The following is a 21,300-nucleotide window of genomic DNA, read 5'->3' on the forward strand; positions in this document are numbered from 1 at the left end:
CACAAATTGTCAAAAGATAGAGGTTTCTCTTTTAAGGACACAGTCACATCTCAAGCTAGTGTTTGCTCCTCAGCATCCTGTGGATGGTAGCAACTTTATTTTTATCTGTGTGAAAGATTATTAAGTACAAAAAGAATGGAAGAATGTTTTAAGAGAACTTAGAGTCTCTAAGGCTTAAGTTACTTATTGCATTGGGAAGTTTTATTCCTAGTGTTGATTTTTTTCTCCCAGTGTTTAAAATTCATGGTGTTAACTGTACTACTTTTTTCTTCATTTGTACTAGTTTTATTTGACATCTGCCATACGTGGTAGTATAACATTTTTGAGTTAAATGGCTAGCTACCAATTATACCTGGGATGAATGCTACTGCTAGAAGAAAAATTCCTGGTAAATGCAGAACCAATGAGAGACTGATTCCGTGCTTATAACTGCTGTGGTATTTCAGCCATCATCTAAATCCAAATCACACTCCTGAGGCCTCTTCTCAAGTCACACACCCCAATACTGATTTAGGCTGTGTCTGGAGTTTCTTTCCCTGCCTACCACTCTCTTATCCCAAGTTCTCTTTTACACACCCATTTGGGCCTGCCTATCTAAAACAGTGCTCAGCGATACTCATCTGGCCAGAGAGCTCAGGTATGTGTGGCTTTGCCCTTTTGCCTTTTGGTGGAGATAAATGTTTATGTGCACTGAGTCTGCAGACTGCTGCATGAAAATGCTTGATTTCTCACTGCACTCTGAAACGATACCTGCCAGCTGGAGTTTGAGCAGTACCTCTGTGCCTATTAACATTTAGCAGGGCTCTTCCTGTCCTCCCATGGCTCCTGGCATTCTCCTTCAGCTTGCCCTTAGTTACTGACTTCTGTCAGGCTTCAGCAGCTATCTCACATCTGCAAACTGTTAGCTCAGAACTTGTTAACTAATCCTGACTTCTAAGATCAAGACCTTCCTTCTTTTCTCAAAGTATTGTCTGCTAGAGCTTATTTAAGGTCTTTATACTCTGATTCAAAGCATGATAAATTTTTCTGGTTTTATCTTAAAATTGTGGTAGCTGTTACCCTTGAAAGTTTTCTCTAGAATTTGCCCCCTTGCCTTTCTAAATGTGTTTGAGCTATTTATAATCTAGCATCAGGCAAGGTGTGCTAGAAGTGTGGCTGTGGTACAAAAGTGCATGTTTATGCAATTTGAGGGAAAGGTTCTCTGACTGGGATATGATGTAGAAGTACAGTAGTGAAAGTGCAATGAACCAGTTAGGCAGGCGCAAGCAATTTATTGTGTTAATGCTGTGGACTTTGAAAGGAGGAGAGGTTCAGATAGTGTTCTGCAACCTTTTTGTCACTTGAAGAATGCTTAATAGGAACAGTGGACAGCTGCTTACTGCATCCTCATTGTTCTTCCAAGTGAAACAACATAAGCCTTTACCAGCAAAGCAGTGGAATGATAAGGGTGAGGGTTTTACCTCTTCTGCATGAGAGGGGGGGAGTCAAACAACTACAAGATTTGTCAGTGTTTCAGGAAAAAGACACCATGGATTCTTAAGGTCCGTTTGCTTCAGGAATTCTGTTTATTGAGCAGGTGTCATCCTCTAGTACTTTTATGCTATTAAATCTACAATTCTGGGGTTTTTTTAGGGAGGGGACAGTTAGCTACTTAGAGGTACACTGTTGAAGGAGTGGAGCATTTCTTTGGAAATGTAATTCCTTGATCAGTTTGTGGTTGTTTTTCCCCCCTCCCCCCATAATTCATGTTCTATATGCTTCTTCCAAAAACAAGTGCTTGGGTTCCTTTCCCATTCTCAGTTTCACATTAGGCAATATCCTGTGCTTTTCTTTTATTGCAGAACTTTCTGATACTTGATGAGGTCTCACACTTCAAGCCACAACTGCATGGTAATAGTGAGAATGTCATTCTTCATGTTCAGGATTTGACTTGCTATTGGGATAAGGTAAATTTGCTTCTACTAAATGTAAAGTATATTGGCACTGCAGCCATTTTTAAGTCTAAAAAGCAGGATGTCTATTTATAGTGTGGTGATGTTTTATATTCCAACTTTTGTATATGAGACTCCTTTTAGTATGTTAAGCTAATTCTGTAGAATAGTGCTGAAAACACTGTCAAATGTATCTTAAAAGTAGCTATTCCTGAATATTATACTAAATGAAAATATGTGCATTTCTATGTGAAAATATCTCTTGTTTAACAGCACCGTATTGTAGCTGAGATACTTAAATTGGAATTAAGGACAGACAGCACAGTAAAGTGGCGTTAGCATGTGGGTTTTTTTTTTTAACTGAATGCTGATCAGTCCATTAGTCTAGAACCAGTACAATATTACACTTGTCATAACAGATTTGAGAGCTTTAGAGACTAGTCTGCATGTATTTGTTACTCTGTGTATTTTAATTGAGACTGTTCAGCTACAAATTGTTCTCTGCTTAAAATGCACCAAACCCACGAAAATACATGGGTGATAAGTCTATTATGTATCCTTTTCTGTAAGCAAGACAAAGATTGATTGTTGTTTCAGTTTTAAAACTGCAATTACTATGGTAAGCAGCAATTTATGATGAATTGTTGGGGCTATTACGAGCTGCCGGTATCCTTGCACAAGGGAAGCTTCAGTCTCTGCAAGAAACGCTGGAAGCTCTAAAAATGAATTTTGCATATAAATGTAATGCAACTAAGACATGTCACATATTTCCCTTTATATACCCTCTTCCGCTACGTGTGCTGTGTCCCAAGGAAGATAAAGTGTGAAAACATATGTGAAGATCTACCTACTACTACTCAGCTACAAAAGAAAATTGCTGTATTGTACTTTCTCAGAATTGTCTCTATGACATAAACCTTTGAGACATTGAACAAGTTTTTTTAAATTAATTGATATGAAAAACTTGATGAATGCGTTATAAATGCAAAATGGAATGTATTTCTTAATCTTTGTTTTCTTCCCAAACCAACATTGGTACCAGTGTTAACAATTTATAGGAAATGGTTGCATAATATGCCCATAAAATGGCTTCTGTTTTTTTCATGAGTTGTTTATATTGCATAAAGCAGGACAGCATGACTGGAATTACCGGTTTCCTTTCGATTTTAAAAAAAACCCAAACCAAGAAACCACCCACCAAACTCTTAATGTAACTTTCATTTTGATACTTAATTGCAGTGTGCATGGGAGAAGAATAGTTCTCCCAGAACTACTGAGGACTGCTGAGAACATTTCTGTTATATACTCTAAAAATGATGCAAAATAATATAGAGTTGCTCACTGAAAAGGTGATGAGTTCTGAGAGAGAGGAGTTATAAAAGGAATAATAAAAATATGCTATCTTTTGTCAAGTAACTGACTTAGCTTGCTACCCTCACTAGGTTTCTCAAGACTCTTTGGATCTCTGTACAGACATTGTACAGCTGGATGATGTTTTTTTTATTTTTAAAGATCATGAGCCAAAAGAGATAACTATAAAAACCCAACAACCCACAAATACAAAATCACTGAAAGTAAAAAAGAGATTACTAGCTAGACTTCTGGGAAAACAAAATAGTGTATTACAGTTTATCAATGATAAAGATAAAACCAGTTAATTTATGGTGACACCCTTGTTTTCCTAAAGCAAGTATTATCTTGAGTACCACAGGCTAGTCCGATAACCCACATGGAAGTAGGGTTTCAGTGAGGGTTTTCAATGATATGCCTTGAGTTTACAGAACAGTCCGTCTGCTCAACTGAGCAACTTCAGATTTGAAATTCAATTTGGAATTAAAACTTGAATTTGGAAATGAAACTTGAAATTCATTTGGACAGAGGCCAAATTTGTCCCTTGTAATTTTAGTCACTTAAATGAGGAGCGTAAGTAGCGTAGTACTTCCGTGCAGTATATGATCTCTGCATCCCTCAGATGGGATGAATTGCTTCTCAAGTGTAGGATGTGTAAGGTCTGCTCAAGCACACCTAAGGAGTTGCTGCCCCTGGAGGGATCATTCTTCTTGTGTCCTCCTGTCCTCACACTCTGTGTCTCTGTTCCCTCCCTTGTGGTGGTGTTAATGCTTGTATGTACGACCCTGTGGTGAACCAGTTCGGAGGGATAAAACAACAGAAAATTAATCTCTTCTAAGGTGATTTGTTTTCTGATAGCCAAGTCCCATGACCATACCGTTTGCAAGGTTAGGCAAGAGCAAGTGGCAGAAGGGAAATGAAAGACATGGATAGTTGACAGGGCACAGGAGAGCTGGGACATTTGTGGTAATGAGCTGTCAGATGAACTTAGCTGTAATATTAGTCTGTGCTCTGATTTAAGTGGCTCAGTTTAGTGCCTAAAAATAAGTGTGATGAGTTCAGGACAAATTGTCTTTAAGGAATGCTGTTTTGCTAAAATGCCGTGTCCCTTAGGCGTTTGTGGCCATGCTGTTTGTTTGCATTACTACTTTTGTATATGTTCTGTGATATCTTACAATACTGCTTTAATATACAATACTTGGGTAATAGTTTAAAAACTTTTTTAAATTTTTCTGTAATGTTTTTAGGCTCTTATGATATACTTTTTTAAAAACCTGAGTGTGGGAGGAAATATCTTTGCACATTTGTGAATACAGAAGCACAGCCTCAAGAAGTCTGAAGAAGGGCCTGTGTGTCTGAAAGTTTATTTACTTTTCCATATAGATTAATTGATTTAATAAAAGATACAAACTTTGCATTAAAAAAAAAAACCTTGGCTGCCATAAGTTGGTAGAGTTCTGCTGTCCTTAGCACTAGCTGAACACCTGAACTGTGTACTCTGGACTGAGAAATTAAATTCATGCTAAAATGCTGATTGAGAGCAGAGGGTGGAGAAAAAAAAAGCTGCGTTGATGCCACCTTGTGGAAATTAATAATAGCAACAAAAGTAGTTTTGTGGAGTTGCACAATACGGACAAGTTTGGGTTCTCACAGTGTGACTCTGATATTGTGTGAACCCTGTGGTGCTTCTGCGATATTTAGTGGGAGCTGTGATGGGGAATGTGCAGCTCTGAGCTCTAGGTGCAGTGCTGCCTAACCAAGTATTTCTCCTGGCATGAGTGGACACGTGCGTGCTAGCCCAGCTCTCCCAGCCGTCATAGGTGTGGATGGATGCTGTACCTGTGTTTCTCCCAAATAATTTGAAACGAGTTGCAAGCTTCCCCTTTTCGCAGTCCCAGAACTTGGTCATGTGGCATCTTCCGTGTGGGGTTATGTGGTAGCCTCTTGAGCTTCAAATTGTGGCTGGAGATTTTAAATAGTCTGCAAGCTGTCAGGAGGCACACTAGGTATTCTTCACCTTGCTCTTCCTTTTTGAAGCTTAAGGCTGAGTTTTTGTTTGGTCCTTTAATAGAAATACTTTTTTTTTCTTAAATGCATATACTTTCCTCTTTGCATTTTAGTATCAGTCGTGCTTAGTGCGGTCTAAGATGCATGTAAGGGCAGATCCTGTTACAAGGGTGTTTTGCTTTCATGAGAGGGAGCTGCACCAGGCCCTTAGGAATTGTGGTTTAGCGTAGCTATTAAAGACATGAGCATCCTTTCATTTCACGAGAAACAGGCGTTTTTACAACCTTGATAGGAGAGGTGAAAAGTATGTTGGGAAATAAGTTCTTATCGGTAGCGTACAAAAAAGAAATATTAAACAAACAGTCTTATGGTAGTGAATTATCACACAGATAGCCCACTATGTTGTACGTGAAAAGTCTCTGAGAATCCATGATATACAAGATGAAGTTGTGTAAAATCAAATGGTGTTTTTCTGTTTTCACTTTGGATAGAGGCATGACTAGAGCAAACAGAGACCTGGCTTTCCTGGGGCTCCAAGAGAGCTTCAACAGCCCCCTTTTTCCAGCATTTGTCCGGCTACTCGGAGTCGCCGGGCGTGCTGTGCTGGCGCCGTGAATGCCGGTGTGATGGCCAGCAGAGAGCTCCTGTTTCCCAGGCTGCCGCCCCAGCCTTGTGCTGAGCTGCAGCGCGGATGTGTGGGCTTTGAGGAAGCACTGCTGCTGCTGCCCTTGGGTTCCTTACTCCTTGAACACTGTTTTATCTGTGTTACTTGTTTGTGGTGAAGGATCGGGGTCTTTCAAAAGTGTTTGTGAATTACTGAAGTGGCAAACTGTATGCCTGAAAATATGGTGGGCATATGGGTTGCTAGTTTATAGTGATTTATGTGCGTTGTTTTCTGTTTCTAAAGAGCTGCGTATTTCATTACTGAGGAAGCCTAACTTTTTCTCAAATCCACAGAGTTTAGAAAGCCCAGCACTTCAACAACTATCATTTACTGTCAGACGAGGGGAATTATTGGCTGTGATTGGTCCTGTAGGAGCTGGAAAAGTAAGTCTTAATGTTTGCTCAATTCTGTGGGGTTTTTATGAGTCTGTTAAATGTGACTAGAAACTTTCTGTGTATATGTTTCACATCAAGATACTGGCATTCAAGAAAGGCAGATGTCCTTCTGGAGGTGGGGAGGAGGTGATTCAGAGTTAAACAGCACTTTGTACGTTGCTTCTAGACTGCATGTAAACGGTACTAGTGCTCTTCTACTGTTAGCAGTAGTTTGAATGACGGGGTGAAGTAGGCCATCATGCCAGTAAACACTGCTCAGTCTCTGTAATGTCTTTAATGCAATTAAACTTTTCAATTTTGATTTTATTTCTTTAATCTTTTCCAGTCTTCACTCTTAAGTGCTGTGCTTGGTGAGCTTCCTAAAGACAAAGGTTTGATAAATGTTACTGGAAGAATTGCCTATGTTTCCCAGCAGCCTTGGGTGTTTTCTGGTACAGTAAGAAGTAATATACTGTTTGACAAGGAATATGAGAAAGAAAAATACGAAAAAGTTTTAAAAGTCTGTGCTCTTAAAAAGGTATGGTTTTCTCTTTGTGTGTTTTATTTTCACGATCTTTATTTAATGTTCTTTCAGACTTGGGGTACACGTTGCAATCTATAATATATAGACTTGATTATTATTGGTAGCATGTGAAATCCTATTGCTTAACAATATGTGCAATTATTTTTGACATCTGTGTGTAAGCACATTCTTGTAATTCCTAAATATTTCACTAGAGGGAGGTGTAGTTTATGTGAAGCACAGACAAATTTGGAAAAAGCTATTCCCAATTATTTAATTTCATAATCGCATTTTTCAGTGGCATTGTGGTAGATCTGTGTGTAAATGCAATAAAAGGTGGAAAATAAATGATCAAGTTAGCACCATTTTGTGACTTCCATTTTGTAAATATTCTATACGCTTTTTTTTAAAAAAAAGTCATGTGTATCATGTATTGTGCATTGCTAATGGCTATCAAAAGAACCTTAGTGCTATATATGGGAGAACTTTCTGAGCCCAAGTAGTTTTATAAAAAAGTATTTCTGAAAGGTCTGTGCGCAAAGGAGTTTGTGACATGAGATACAGAAGAGGATTAAGCCAGATTTGTCAAGAAACAGACGTTTTGCTTGGCAGCTAAAAAGGTTTTATGCAGCATGTTACGATATTCCTGTCAGCAGCGACACAGGTGAAAAGCAGATGGTTACTGTGATGAAAATTTTTTGCAAGGTTTTCTACACATGGTAGATAGAGGTTTTTATATCTCCTGCTGATACTCAGTCATATGCTGTTGTCTAAACTTAAGGTTTTAGTGACTTTAAAAGACAGCAAACTGTATTTAAAAAAACCCCACTTCATATTTGATGGTAGATTTGCTTTCATAGTTTTCTTTCAAATTTATGTATCTTATAAAAGCTGTGAATAAACTTTCAGAATATGTTTTATAGCTTAATATAAAACTTCTGTACTTCCTGAATAAGAATTACAATAATATGACATAATAATATAATTTTGTTCTCTTACTCGTAGTCCCAAGCTCCGTAAATTAACCAAATTTGTGTGATGAATGTTGTGGTTATTTCTCTTGGATATATTGCAGTAAGAATAAAAGTAATGCAATTCTTAGGGACATTTGCAAATGGAAGATAATTTACTGATAATAGTTCAGGCGTTTTGATTGTGACAGCTCATTTTGTCTAGTAAATAATCATTAATTTACTGTTATACTTCATAAGTTTTAGTTTGATTTTCTGAATTGCCAGCAAATATTCCTTGTAAGCACTAAGAATAGTAGTGCACTTCCCTCTGGCAAAGCTGTAGAAAAAGTGAACTTTAAGATCTCGCCTATTTTTCCTGCTTTCTTAATTATCTTTTGCTGAAGGTACAAAGTCATAAAGTAACCGTGGATATTTCATTTAGTATGAATCTTTGTATTTTAATGTGAGATAAGTTAATATTTTTCAAATAAGAAAATGTTATGTTGAAGCAGCTTTGTCAGTCTTTGAAGTTAAAATGATTTTAAAAGAAAAAAAATCTTGCTATCTGTTCTTTGACGTTCACAGGACTTGGAATTATTAGAAAATGGTGACCTAACAGTAATAGGAGATCGTGGAGCTACACTGAGCGGGGGACAGAAGGCCCGTGTAAATCTGGCCAGGCTAGTGTTTTTTGCTGTTTCTAAAATTTACAAATTGTCAGACATTAGTGGCTGAAGTAAACAAATGTAAGACTTTATGGTACTGACTTTTCTTTAACCCTTTTAGAGCTGTGTATCAGGATGCAGACATCTATCTTTTGGATGATCCACTGAGTGCAGTAGATGCTGAAGTTGGAAGACATTTGTTTGAAAAGTATGTTACTGCTTTATTTTCATTTAAAATATAATTGTTATCTTCTAATTCCTTATAGAAAAACTTGAGAAAGCATTTTTGGGGAGGTGTATCTCTTCACAAAACTTAATGCATTCACTTTCTGCATTTATTTTTCTACTATTTTACGTATTTGGAAGAGGTATAGTTTTTTTCTTCTGTGTGTCTTTCATTTTGTTCTTTATTTTTAAAAGGCCTGTAAAAGTCTATTTTGAAGATATAATAATTAGAATTATTCTTAAGGGAATATATGGCATTTTCTTGAGGAAAATGTCAGATTTCATACATGAGTATGGGGGTTTATGAGTATTAGTACTGTGTGAAGAATAACATAGGGTGGGATTTTTCAATCACTTCTTAGTTTGCTGCAGCTTTGTTTGTATAGTAATAAACACTTGAATTAAGTGGCTAAAGAAAAGGACAGAACTCTCTTAGCTTCTTGAGTGATTTTTCATTTTGTTTCTTGAATGGTTGAAATTTCTGAGGTAGGTGAAACAGGGAACCGTGGCCTGCAGAGTAGACTGTGGAGAGCAGAGGTAGAAGAAAAAAGAATGTATAAGCTTACCATGAAAGAGAGAGATATTGGACCTTCCTCTATTCCTGAAGAAATAGGAGGGTGTTCATTAAAAGTCAGGTTCCCATCTCAATAAATTTCCTCTTCTCTGTCTCTGCCTTCTTTCAAACTGCCTAATCTACGGCATGTAGTGAGTATGAGAATAATCCAGTTATTCCCAGCCTGTGTTTTGTCCTTGCTTCTTCATAGCTTGTGGTCTTGGTATCAAAAAGTATAATCTAGAATTTATTAGAAGTAGAACAAATTAAGTGGACTTTGGTTGAAACCTTAATTGAGAGTATTTCCTTGAGCGTACTTACATCCTTTGAATTCCATGCTTCAAATACATGAATTAATTTGGTTTTACTGTTGTTCCCTCCTCTCCATCCCTAGACAATCGTAAAAACTTGTCTTGCAGAAACGGTCGTAGAATTTGCGTTGACTAGCACTGCATGCAAGTTCTTTTCCCCAGGCTGGGAAGCTTTTAGTATCTAAATTTGAAAATTGTACATCCTATTGATGTTTGCAGTTTCAAATCTGGAGATCCTCTGAAACCCCATCAACATTTTGTTTTATTTTCTCGATTTCTTCAAATGGCTACTGTTTATTTCTGTTAGCCAGTATGGAGTAAGAGTTTTATGATGCGTAGACTTTATGTTCATTATTCTGTACAGGATCATTTTCACCTGCCACAACTGATAGATGGAGTTCGTTACTTCTGTAGTTCACATACTCTATCAAATTCCTGTTGCAGCTATCTAGGCTTTAGCTGCTGCTTTTCTGTTTCTGCACAAGACTGCTCTCTACAGCTGCAGCATCTGAGTTCTGAAAGTACACCTGCCTGAGCTGTTAACCTGTCTCTCCTTTAAGTCTTAAGGTCTTTTCACAAAGAGGAAAACAGGGGAGTACAGTAGTGCCTTGTAAAGGAGGGTTGCCTCTTCAATTTATTCTAGGTTTTATGTGAGCTGTGACATTGAGAGCATCTATATCCTACTGCAAAACTAGAAGTCTGGATTTTTGTACACACGCACTGTAAAGGAGCTAGAAACTATTGCTCTGCAAGCACAGTGTATGTTTTGCTGATAAATGTATGGGGATGAGGAGGAATAAGGAGATTATCTCAGAGAATTTGAAACTCGGAAAACTAGTTGGGATTCTTGCTTTACTTTTGTTTACTTTTTTTGTCCAACTAGATCAGTTTGAGCAAAAACGATAAACGTAGAGTGAAGGCATTTTGTGGAAAAAGTGGGCTGGGTGGAATAGTAGTGGCAAGGAACACTGAGCAATGCCTCCTGGTTCAAGATCTTAAGGGAGGGCTTTTTTACAAACAGAAGTTGTTTTCTGAGGCCTTCATGGTAGCTATAAAGGGTGCTGGGAATAGTGGGGAGAGTGTTATGTTCAGTAGCTCACTTTGAAAAACAAGGCAGGGCATGTTCTTTAATGCTTCTTGAATAGTGCTAGAAATGTGGAGAAGAGAGAACACTCAGGCAAGAATGATTTCTTAGAACATGGTACTGAGGAATGTCCGAGACACCACTTCATACAAGCTGCCCCCAGGAGTCCAAACCGCGAGGCATAAAACAATGGATGAGATGGAAGAAACAGGGAATTATTTAATGAGAATCTGAAGTGGGTATTGTTTGGTTCACTTGTGCTTTTTTTTTTTTTTTTTTTTAATTTTATATTAATGTTTAATTTTTTTAGAAGTGTCTAGTCTATGTGTTTACATCAAAGATAGGTATGTTCCTAGAGATTCCCCAAAGCTACTGTCTGTGGATGGCTGGTTCATTACATTTGCTGCTTCTCTCTGTTCTGTTCAGCTACTGCAGTAAACAGTTTAAAATACATAAATACTTTTAAAATGAGAAAGAATACAGGTAGCACAGCTCCAGTGGGAAAACAGTCCATAATATTATTAATAAGGGATTGTGTCTCTTAAAAATACCTCCATAATACAGACAAGTTGTTCTGTAAATGATGGAGCAGATAAAGCCAGTTTTCCAGTGAATTCCTCTCTCCTGGTCAGATTCCTTGGGGCTTAGTAAGGTATAAACTGAAGATTGCCTATTTTTGTGTTATTTTAGCTTCTTTTTCCTGTGAGCTCTCTTGATAGTTAACAGTAGGCATGCTTCAGCCTTTTCTCAATGGGGAGCAGCAGTATAGTTCTATGTTTTTGTATATAAGTCTATGTATATGAAAATATGCATATATTATATATAGATAAAAATAGCTTTTCATTAATTTTTACGGAATGTGGTGTTTTGAGACCTCTAGTTTTGAAATGAGGGATAGCTATACAGATACAGTGGCATGTTTCTTTTTGTGATGAAATTTGGAAAAGCCTGTGATGTTCTGAGAAAATCATTCAGTTGTGGTTAGATCCCAAGAAATTTCCTGCTCTCCCTGTACATCTTTGTAAATATATTTCTATAGATTATATGGTTTCAGATCACCTTTGGATAGAAATTAAATTGTGTCATATCAGTGATACTGACTCAAAAATGGTGTTTTAAGAGTGAGATTTATATTCCATCAGTCTATTGTCACAGATGCTCTTCTGTAGGTATTGTTCTTCCCTTGTGTCTTTTCCAGTGACAGAAGCATGTGTTGATGATCAGTCTGATTTCTTTCTGTTCCTCTTATGTGCTTGTGAGAATAGACAGAGTTGCATGATGGTTTGGGAATCTTTTAAAATCAGACCTAAAATTGTGATGATGCTTGGGAGTGGTATGCTAGTGTATCATTCCTACTATCAAACAGAATTCTGCAAATCTTTTTTTGTTTTAGCAGGAAGCTGTTTTGCATGTATGGTCATTTGTCTTTTCTCTTTCAGTTTTGCCTCTGGAGCTAGGTAAAAGCTGCGGAATAAACCACTGCATTTATCACAGCACAATAATGAACTGCAGCATTTATTCAGATGGAGCACCTTTTGAACTAGGCAATGACGTCCCATAGGAATCAAGGGACATATAACTGGGCAAGGGGTCATGCAACAACCATACGTTGAGGCTGACTGGAGAGTCACCTGGCAAGTTGACCAGGTGTCATGAAAGATGAAGTCTCTCTATTGCTATCTGAGGTAACTGAGCGTTCCTCTGCAAGAGAGGGAAGGGAGCAGGCATGGGTTTGTAGCAAAGGTGTCCTTTGTAACTGCAGAAAAAGGTGAGGAAGAATTGAACTGATGGCGAAGGAGAGCAGGAAATTCCATCATGCAAAGGGCATGGATTAAGAGGTCCTGAATTCCTCAGTGTGTTCTTACCTAAGCCCCAGAAGTGCTTGAAGGGAGGAGCAAAATGAAGTGGGGAAAATGAGTAAAAGAGGTATTTTTTTTTTTTTTTAATTAGATATACAGCTCTGAATATTTACTTTGTCTGTTTAAAGCAATTTTGATTTTTTAAACCCTTAGGAGTCCATGAATGCTTCCAGTCTCATATCTTGCAAAGTGGGATATGTTTGTAGATCTCCTGTAATGTTGGAACTTTGAGGAAAAAGTGCTGTTACGGTGGTGTAGGTAATTAAAAACGAGTGGAGCTCATCAGTCTTGTAAAACTAGCAGATAAAAGCTAGCATGTCTCGTTTCTGTAGAGGGAATATGGACACAATCAGTGTGTCAGAGGAATCAAGCAAAGATAACCCTGGCGTGTACTTTCCAGTGCTGTGTTTAAAGGCGTATACATATTACATGCTTTGTCCACTGATGGCAAGCGTACAAGGGAGTTGGTGTGTAAGTTTAACGATTTCACTTTGCTCCCTTTCAGGTAGGATCTCTCTAGATCAAGGATAGCTCTAAGGCTTCCCACTTTGTGTTTCACACCTGGTCCATGCTCATGATGTCTCTGATACCACTGCAGTGATTATAGCCCTAATGAGAAGTACTGGGCAAACTCGAATGCCCTTTACATCTTTTTTTTTGTATTACAGGTGTTGATCTTAAAAACATATATTAGTTATACCTTTACATTTAGATGATACAATTGAAATTTGTTGAACTTCGTTGTATTTATTGTAGGGAATATATTTAAAAGGTATGAATACATTGTAGTAATGTTGCTTGAGATTTTGGGGTTTGGGTTTTTCTGTTATTTTCTTTTCCAGAAAGTGAAAAGCATAAGTGTGATTGCTGTACATTGTGTTTTCAAAAACTGTAAAATTTTACAGTTTTTACTTTGCAGAAATGCATGTGGGTTTGGTTTTGTTTGGTTTGTGTTTTTTTTTTTTAAAAAAAATCACACAATATGAAAGCAAAAAAACCCACTGCAGAACCCCAGTGTAGTTGTGTGCTTTAGTGGTCTGTGGGTGCAGTTGCAAAACAGTATTATGAATACTAAACCAGAAATGGGCTCCAGAGGGAGGTATGAAAATTCATGTAGGAAAAGTTCATGAAGAGCTACTTAAACAGTAAGATTTCTGGCTCAAAAAGTCCCTAATAAATGGACTCTGGAAGCTGGAAATGTGTATCAAAGGAAGCATCACTGTATGTTTGCTTATATACTTTTTTCAGTCATCCACTGCTGACTGGTGCCTGGGACAGGGCAGTGGATTTTGTGTACCAGTTGCCCTTATGCATTAGTCCAGTGGAGACTGGAACTTGTCATGAGATGGAGAGAAATGGTTAGCAAGATAAGTACAGAAATAGAAACAGCATAGAAGTGTGTGTGTTCTTTTTGTCTCTGGCAAACATACCACACCTTTTTTTTTTTCTTTGTTCTGAAATTTTCTAATCTTTGAAATGTGCAAAAACAACTGGGGAGTTGTCTTCTCTAAACCACTTAAATTTAAAGGGAAAGGAGAGGAAAGCAAATGTAGTAAGTAAATTAATATAACAAAGGCGTTATGCCTGTGAGCACTTACACATGTGCTTTAATTTCATTTTAGTGGTTATTTCCATTGTAACAAATGTAAGTATTAACTAGAGTAAAGTTAAACTTGCATGCGAACTTTCAAAAAGGAGAGACAAAAAGAATGGTAAGGAAGAAAGTGGAATCATTAAAGAAGAGACACTTTGCAGAGGTGAAAGAAAGCTGGTTCTTGGAGATAAAAACTTAAAAAAGATTAAAGAACAACTTGTCTCAAAGAAAATAAAACCTGATAGGGAAGAAAGAACAAATGAAGACTCGTATGCATGAAAGCGACAAGACACTGCCTGTGCACAGAGGAGCACTGTGTTGTTGTAGGCCCCCTTCTGAGTAAGTGTCTTCTGCTGCATGTTCTGCAGTATCAAAGCTCAAGCTAATTTATTTTTTTTTAATTGTATAGAAGTTTGCTGTCAAAGTGCAGTGAGTTTTTTAAATGGGTATAGTATACTGTTACTGAGGTTTGTTAACTTAAAGCATTGGTTGATTGGTTGGTTATTTTTGTTGAATTGGAAGAGTATAATTTCTGGAGAGATCTATCCTGAGTCTGGTATTCCTGATAATGAATGAAGGTCATTGATGCTACGTTTTCAGGTGATAGAAAACAGGCAATACTTCAGGCAGTTTGGAGACAGACAGGGATTTGGAAAGTCTTGGTTACAGGATGTGAATTAATAGATGCTTGCAGCAGGGATAAGTGGAAAGTGTTGACTTCATGAACACACAATGAGCAGGGAGCAGTAGTGTGGCAGTTCTATGGAAAAGGAGGTGCAGATTGAGGTAGATCACAAATCCAGTATGTCAGCAACGTCATGCTCTTGTTAAGCAAACTGTGCCCTGGGATTTACGACCAGTACTGTATCTGGCAGTACAGGTAAAGTAACCCTCCTACATTGTTTTGTGCCTGTAAGGTCTCAACTGGAATAATGTTTCAATTTTGTGCACTTCCAAAAAATGTAGACCAGCTTCAGACTCCAGTGTAGCCATCAGGAACATTCAGGTGTCGAGGGTGGGGGGGGGAAAAAAAAAAGACAAAACTATTGTCACTTAACAGAAAAAAAAAAAAAAAGTAGTCTGTTTGGGGGACTTTTTGGGTTTTTTTCCTTGTCTGGAGAAGAAGGAATTAATGTATGAAGGGACTGTGTACACAGAAATAAACTGGTCTATTGACCTTTGGGAAGTAGTGGATTGAAATTCCACCAAAAGATGTAAACTTGGACTTCAGAGAAAAATTTTGTAATGGTGAAGGCAGCTTGCCCTTTTTCAAGGATGCTGAAGTTTATGTTGCCGAGTTTAAACATGCAGAACAACCCATCCAACATCTGTCAGGAATGCTTTTAAGTTTAAATTGATACTTGGGGAAGAGGATGCAACTTTCTTAGTCCCTTCTTCCCCCTTTTCCTTGTACTGAAAAACCTTTGGGTCTTCTCTGTTTGAATCTCATCTGGCTGAGTGCACCCGTGCATGTGTGTGCGTGCTTATGTATTTAATAAATGTGGCAATGGCAACTGCAATTTGTGCAGTAATTTGTCCTGTTGTCATGCATTAAATGTGCTCGCAGTCTAACTAACAGTATGCCTCTTAAGACTAACGGAGAAGCACAAGAAAGGTGAACTTCGTGTGGTTTTTAACAGTGTGTAAAAAGGTGGGGATAGTTCTGGGCGTACTCCAGCAGATGTCTGAACCCTTGGACCAGGTATGGCCACTGTTGAGGCATGCTTTCCCTGAAATCTCTGTATCGTCAGTGAGAAAGGGAGACGCTTTCAGATGGTGGTTCACCTAGAATTGGGTGTTTCACTAGAACTGATGGTTGCTTTTCTTCAGCTCCACAGAGCAGTATTTCTAAAAATAGATGCATGATGAAATTAAGCCTTAGTGAACCAGTTAAAAACATAAACACCTACGGACTATTTTGGGGTTTTTGTTTTTTTCTTTTTCAGTTCTAAGTCAATACCAAGTTTTCACTAAATTCAGCGAGCTCTCCAAGTTTGTGCCAGCCCTTTTATCACATTCAGTTTTGCTGAGCCTCTCTTTGAACTCTGGCTTCAGTCTTCTGTGGCAGCCAAGGCACCATACAAACATAATGCTCACTGTAAACTGCAGAATGGATATTGTCAAATGGGAGAGAGAATATTTAAAAAAAAAAAAAAAGGTTTTGAACCTAAAACTCAAGTAGTTTGGTATTTTGAAACAGACATTAGGTATATACTAAGTATTTGACTAGTTTTGCAACTTCTGTGCTTGATGATGATACAGTATTTTAAATGGCAAAATTTTCTAGTGAGCTGTCTGAGCAGTGAGTTGTTTAACTCAGTAATAGATCTAAGTATACGCTCTTTGTTGAGATTTTTTCCTCCGTGTGCTTGTGCCAGTGAATTGTGACAACAATTTTTCTACTCACCTGTTATCAACAAACTATTCAGCTAGCTTCTTTCTACCCAGATAGACATGAAATCGAGAATTGTTGGGTTTTTTAAAAATTCTCAATTGAATGACCTGATATATCAGTGGAAATTTATATTTCCACAGAGGTCATTTTTGCCTTCCATCCCAAGATCAAGATCACGCAGGACGCTGTGCTGACAGCTCTGACGGTTCTAATTGGCTTGGTCTGATGCTGTGATAACCCACTTTTTTTTCCCTCTTTTTTTTTTCACCTCCAAATGCAAACTTGAAGTGCAGTGGTCTTGCCATGACTCAGGATCAAAATTTAAAGGTTTTCAGCCATTGGATTTTCTAGTGGCTAGTTTGTCCCAGTAAGCTATGAGACCTACATCTGGCACACAGAAAATTCAGTGATCAAAGTGGTATATAGGCTGTGGGACTATGTAAGGGAAAGCTAGATCTCTCCATGGTGAACACCTGATATATTCTATTTTGGCAGCTTTCCTGCCAGGCAGGTAAATATCCTGTAGCCTCTCTAATCTTTGTCTAGTTCTCTGCGTAGGTTTTGTTGCAGATTATGTTTTGTTGCATGTCTTCAGCTGGTGCTTTAGTTGTCATGTGGCTTGTTTCAGTGACTGCTCAGAGGGTGGACAGTAACCACACCAGAATAATACTCCCACGAAGAGCTTGGTGTAAAAATAGTTGCAACTGCTCAAATAGTTATGCAGCTGCAAATCCCTTGATTAATTGTTACCTTGGCTACCTAAGAATGACATCATGGATTTATAGGTACTTTTTGAATGCTGCATAGCAAGCATGTAACTTTGTCAGAAAGAATGTTGCTTTTAACTTTACTGCACAGTTTATTTGGAACACTATAATATACTTTCTGCATGTAATTATGCTGACTAGTGCTACTATTCACCATTTTATAGTACTCTACTTTCAACAGTCTTTGTAGGAGTGATGAAATAGATGTTAAAAGCTGTGTAGGGAGTTAATTGGATATACAACATGAATGCATGAAACACAGTAAGCAATATGATGATATTGCTATTAAGATAATGTTTTTTTTCTGCCTTACTCCTCTTACTGCTTATTTGCATTTCTGCTTTGAATTTGTACTACTGGATTGCTGTGGTTTTGCTTGTGTTTTTTGGAGACTGGAGAGAGAGAAGGGGGGGGGGGGGTGGTGTTTGTTTTGTGGTGAGTGCTACCCTTCTTTGTCATGTTAGCAAATGGGAATTAGCATGTTAACGAAAATGAGCCAACAGGGGCAGATCTGTGAGGAAAAACGTGCGATGCCAAGGTCCCAGTGCAGTTCAGAAGGTTACTCTTTGAGCAGGCTGCAGCCTGGCCCTTTAGGCTTCATTCCTCATCAGCTGAATACGGATGAGGAGTGCTACTGAAATGTGTGTTCCCACTTCGTTTTGTCTAGAAGCCCAGTTCGTGGGCCCCAGTACAGTACAAGCAACAGCAGATTGAGTTGAGACAACTAGGAGCTCTTCAAAAAAAAGCACTCCTGATACAAATGGAAAATGCGAATGTATATGCCTTCACTGAACACTTCAGTCCTAGACAATATCAGTTTTCCTTGTTTTCTTAAGATAGTGAATAGTTGAGAAAGGGACGTCCTCTCGAAGGGTTTGTCTCCCTGATATTGTACTGTGGGGATGAAGGCAATTAAGAGTGTTGGTAGTGTTGGATTACAGTTGTGTCTCTGCTGTCCCTGTTGTACATGAAGAACATGCTTGCAGGCCTCTCTGCTTGTAAACCATTGCTCCACTGCTATATTTTTGTTGGGTTTTTTTGTTGTTTTTGACTCTGGCAACCTTTCAAGGCTCTGCTGAAAAGATACCAGATATCTTTTCTGCTTAAATTGTATGGGATTGAATTGCACTTGCCAACTGGTTCTGGTGTGCCCAGTCCCTTCTTCATTTCTCTCTCCAAATCGCAAACTTCTGGGGAAGCCTCCAGGGTAAGCAGGTAAGGTACTGGAGAGGAAGGTAAGCCCTGCATCCATGGGAAAAGGTCAGAGATGGTTGAAGGATCTCGCTCCTCTACCTCAATGCATACCTGGATGTAGCTCAAATCAGTAGTACTGTTTACTTCTCCTGAACTCTCACTGGCTCACTGTTACAGCTGCTCTGAAAGCTCATCTCAGAGAAGTTACTTTTATTTGCTGTGTTTTTCCATAATTGTCCACAGTATGTTGCTCTGCTTTCTCTTTCTGTTAGTTTAATTTTTGTTAAATACCTTCTTTGCAATTCAGCTTATGACACGTACATTTGTTAAGAGGATGCTTAAGGCAATTTTAATGAAGTGTCCTTATGATATTTCCTTCTCTTTCACCCCAGACCAGAAATATGAAATTTCTTTTCCCTACCTTGAAAACTTAAAAAGTTAAATTAGGAAAATGTTTGTTAAGTGTGATTTTTTTTCTAAATCTAATAAGCATGAGCATATTTTTTTATTTTAAACATTGTATAATTGAATAGAAGATGTTTTTCAGAAATAGTCAAAATGTTTTAGGACACTGCATTTTTTAATTAATTTTTCCACCTCTTTGCAGATGTATTTGTCAGGCCTTACATCAGAAGATCTCTGTTTTGGTCACTCACCAATTGCAATATCTCCGTGCTGCAAATCAGATTCTAATTTTAAAAGATGTAAGTTATTTTAGTGTTTATATCTCACGTATTTCTAACTATCCTTTTTAATCTAGGAATGGAAAACAAACAGTTAAATATTCTTATTTTTAGTTTGTAAATATGTTTTGTGTCTACTAATGACCATGTATGTTTTTTTAAAGATAATAATTATTAATGAAGTTGATTTTTCTTCTAATACCTTACCTGAAAAATCTGTTTCTGAATTTTGTCATGCATATATATAATATTACATACTGGTTTTTTTCTTACATATGTATAATATATTGTGAGAGAATTACTTAGTTTGAGACTATGTTAATGCTTGGCTTTGATTCTTGTTTCTTACACTTTTGTGTGAGTTAAGAACTATGTTGATTTTGCAACCAGTCCCTTTTTTTAAATTAAGGCTGAGAAATGGTCACAGATACCTTTGAGAATGAGCAGGCCTCCAGTGAAACTGGTTCCTTCCAAACTTCATTGTACCGGATATTCACGGGTAGAGGGGAGATGCAAGAACTTCAGCTGTTTTTTGGGATTTTTTTAAGGTTGGATAGTGAAGTACTTCAAATTACTTCTGATGCATCACAAAGTTGCAGAAAAGGACACTAGCCGTCTTTTTCTTCCCATTCAGATCTCTTTAAAAGTTACAGTAGCTTTCTAGAAATTAGTTTGTGATAGAGCTGTAAGAAGTGGGGAAATGGTCTGTGTTGCTCCTTGCAGATCTCTGTGAGGACCAGAAAATTAAGCTAGTATTTATCCCTAGCGTGGTGTAGTATAAAAAGACTGATATTTATGCATGTAGTTCAATAGCTTGTCCTAAAGCTCCGTGGCTGTCTCCTGCAGCTTCTCCAAGGAGATAGTTCTTTGTAACTAGGACTTTTACCATCCCATTTGTATGCTCCTTGGCCTGGTTAGCTGCCAAGAAGAGACTGGTTAGAGGGTGAAGAGCCTGTTTCTGCTCTTCTAAATGAGGAACTGATAGTTAGAGCCTTCAGCTCAGTTACTGCAGTGGGATGAGTGCTCAGCAACTGCAGAACCTCAGAGGCAGCAAGGGTAGATAGGAAAAATTGTCCTTTACAGAAAGTGTATAATGAAGATAATCAAAGCTTATATTAATTGTAGGGTAAAATGGTGGGGAAAGGTACCTATGCAGAGTTCCTGAGATCTGGCATCGACTTTGCTTCCCTTTTGAAAAAAGATGAGGAGGTAGAGCAGCTGTCGGTTCCAGGAACCCCCAACCTGAAGTCTGCCCGGAGCCGAACCTTCTCCGAGTCCTCAGTCTGGTCCCAGGATTCTTCTGTCCACTCACAGAAAGATGGAGCAGTGGAACAACCACCTGTGAGTGCTCAAAGGATACATGTGTCTCAATTCTTGTCTGGCTGGTTTTTAATTTAAACTTCAACAAGGGCTTTCTCTGCTGCATTGAATTTCAGGGTTGGATGGATTGCCTTAGCAGGTGAGAGCTCGCACACAGTGGATCTGCCCAGTGCTGTGCTTGGCTGGCAATCCTGCCACCTGTGCTGCAGAGGGCAGGCATCCCACGCTCTGTGCTGTTCTGTTCAAACCCAGCAGAGTGAGTTTGTTCAGGTTCAACATCAGCTCTGCTGGATGCAGAAAGGATGGCTGTAGCTGTCCAAAGATACCGCACTGTGCTTCCTTCATCTCGTCCTCTGATAGTGGTGCTTTAAAGGGCCAGTACCACTGTATTGGGTGGGTTCTGTCTGTTTGCGCAGTGCTGAGCTCAAATGAATACTTTCCCTGAAATCCTGAGCTCTGGAAAATGCGTGCAGAAGCGGTGGCTTTAGACAAGGTCTACATTTGCATGACTGGTGTTAACATACCCACATGATCTTGAGCTGGCCCTGACAACATAACTTTGGGACACCACTGCATTGCTTTCCCCAGACCCTTCTGTTAGTGGAAACAGAACACATTGTATGGTGCCAGCTTGACTTCCAGATGCCTTGTTATCTCTTGATCTGCACAGTGCAAAAGTAGCCGTAAGGTTTCTCTACCAGAGGTGGCCTTCTGCTGGTGTCCTTGCATTCACACAGAACAATACAGGAGCCCTGTAACACTGCTAGGCTTGTGCTAGCACTGCATCCATGGAGCACATGGAACAAATGGAACAAGTAATCCCTGCATGTCCCTGATGATTGTCACTG

At 38.5% G+C, this 21,300-nt stretch overlaps 1 protein-coding gene across 7 annotated transcripts in view; it reads left to right on the forward strand.

Moving 5' to 3' along the window:
• Nucleotides 1-21,300, forward strand: part of ABCC4 (ATP binding cassette subfamily C member 4 (PEL blood group)) — a 155,472-nt gene that overhangs the window by 33,031 nt on the left and 101,141 nt on the right. For all 7 annotated transcript variants that reach the window (XR_012622011.1, XR_012622012.1, XM_074815448.1 and 4 more), the window contains exons 9-15: nucleotides 1,842-1,946; nucleotides 6,246-6,335; nucleotides 6,673-6,864; nucleotides 8,388-8,482; nucleotides 8,589-8,675; nucleotides 19,057-19,153; nucleotides 20,258-20,473. Coding sequence is in view for 5 of the 7 variants with exons in the window: in XM_074815448.1 (XP_074671549.1) it covers nucleotides 1,842-1,946; nucleotides 6,246-6,335; nucleotides 6,673-6,864; nucleotides 8,388-8,482; nucleotides 8,589-8,675; nucleotides 19,057-19,153; nucleotides 20,258-20,473 (882 nt within the window). In the remaining 2 variants the exon portion in view is untranslated. The remainder of the gene's footprint in view (nucleotides 1-1,841; nucleotides 1,947-6,245; nucleotides 6,336-6,672; nucleotides 6,865-8,387; nucleotides 8,483-8,588; nucleotides 8,676-19,056; nucleotides 19,154-20,257; nucleotides 20,474-21,300) is intronic.

The sequence above is a fragment of the Strix aluco genome, chromosome 2, assembly GCF_031877795.1.
Source record: "Strix aluco isolate bStrAlu1 chromosome 2, bStrAlu1.hap1, whole genome shotgun sequence".
NCBI classification, from domain to species: Eukaryota; Metazoa; Chordata; class Aves; order Strigiformes; family Strigidae; genus Strix; species Strix aluco.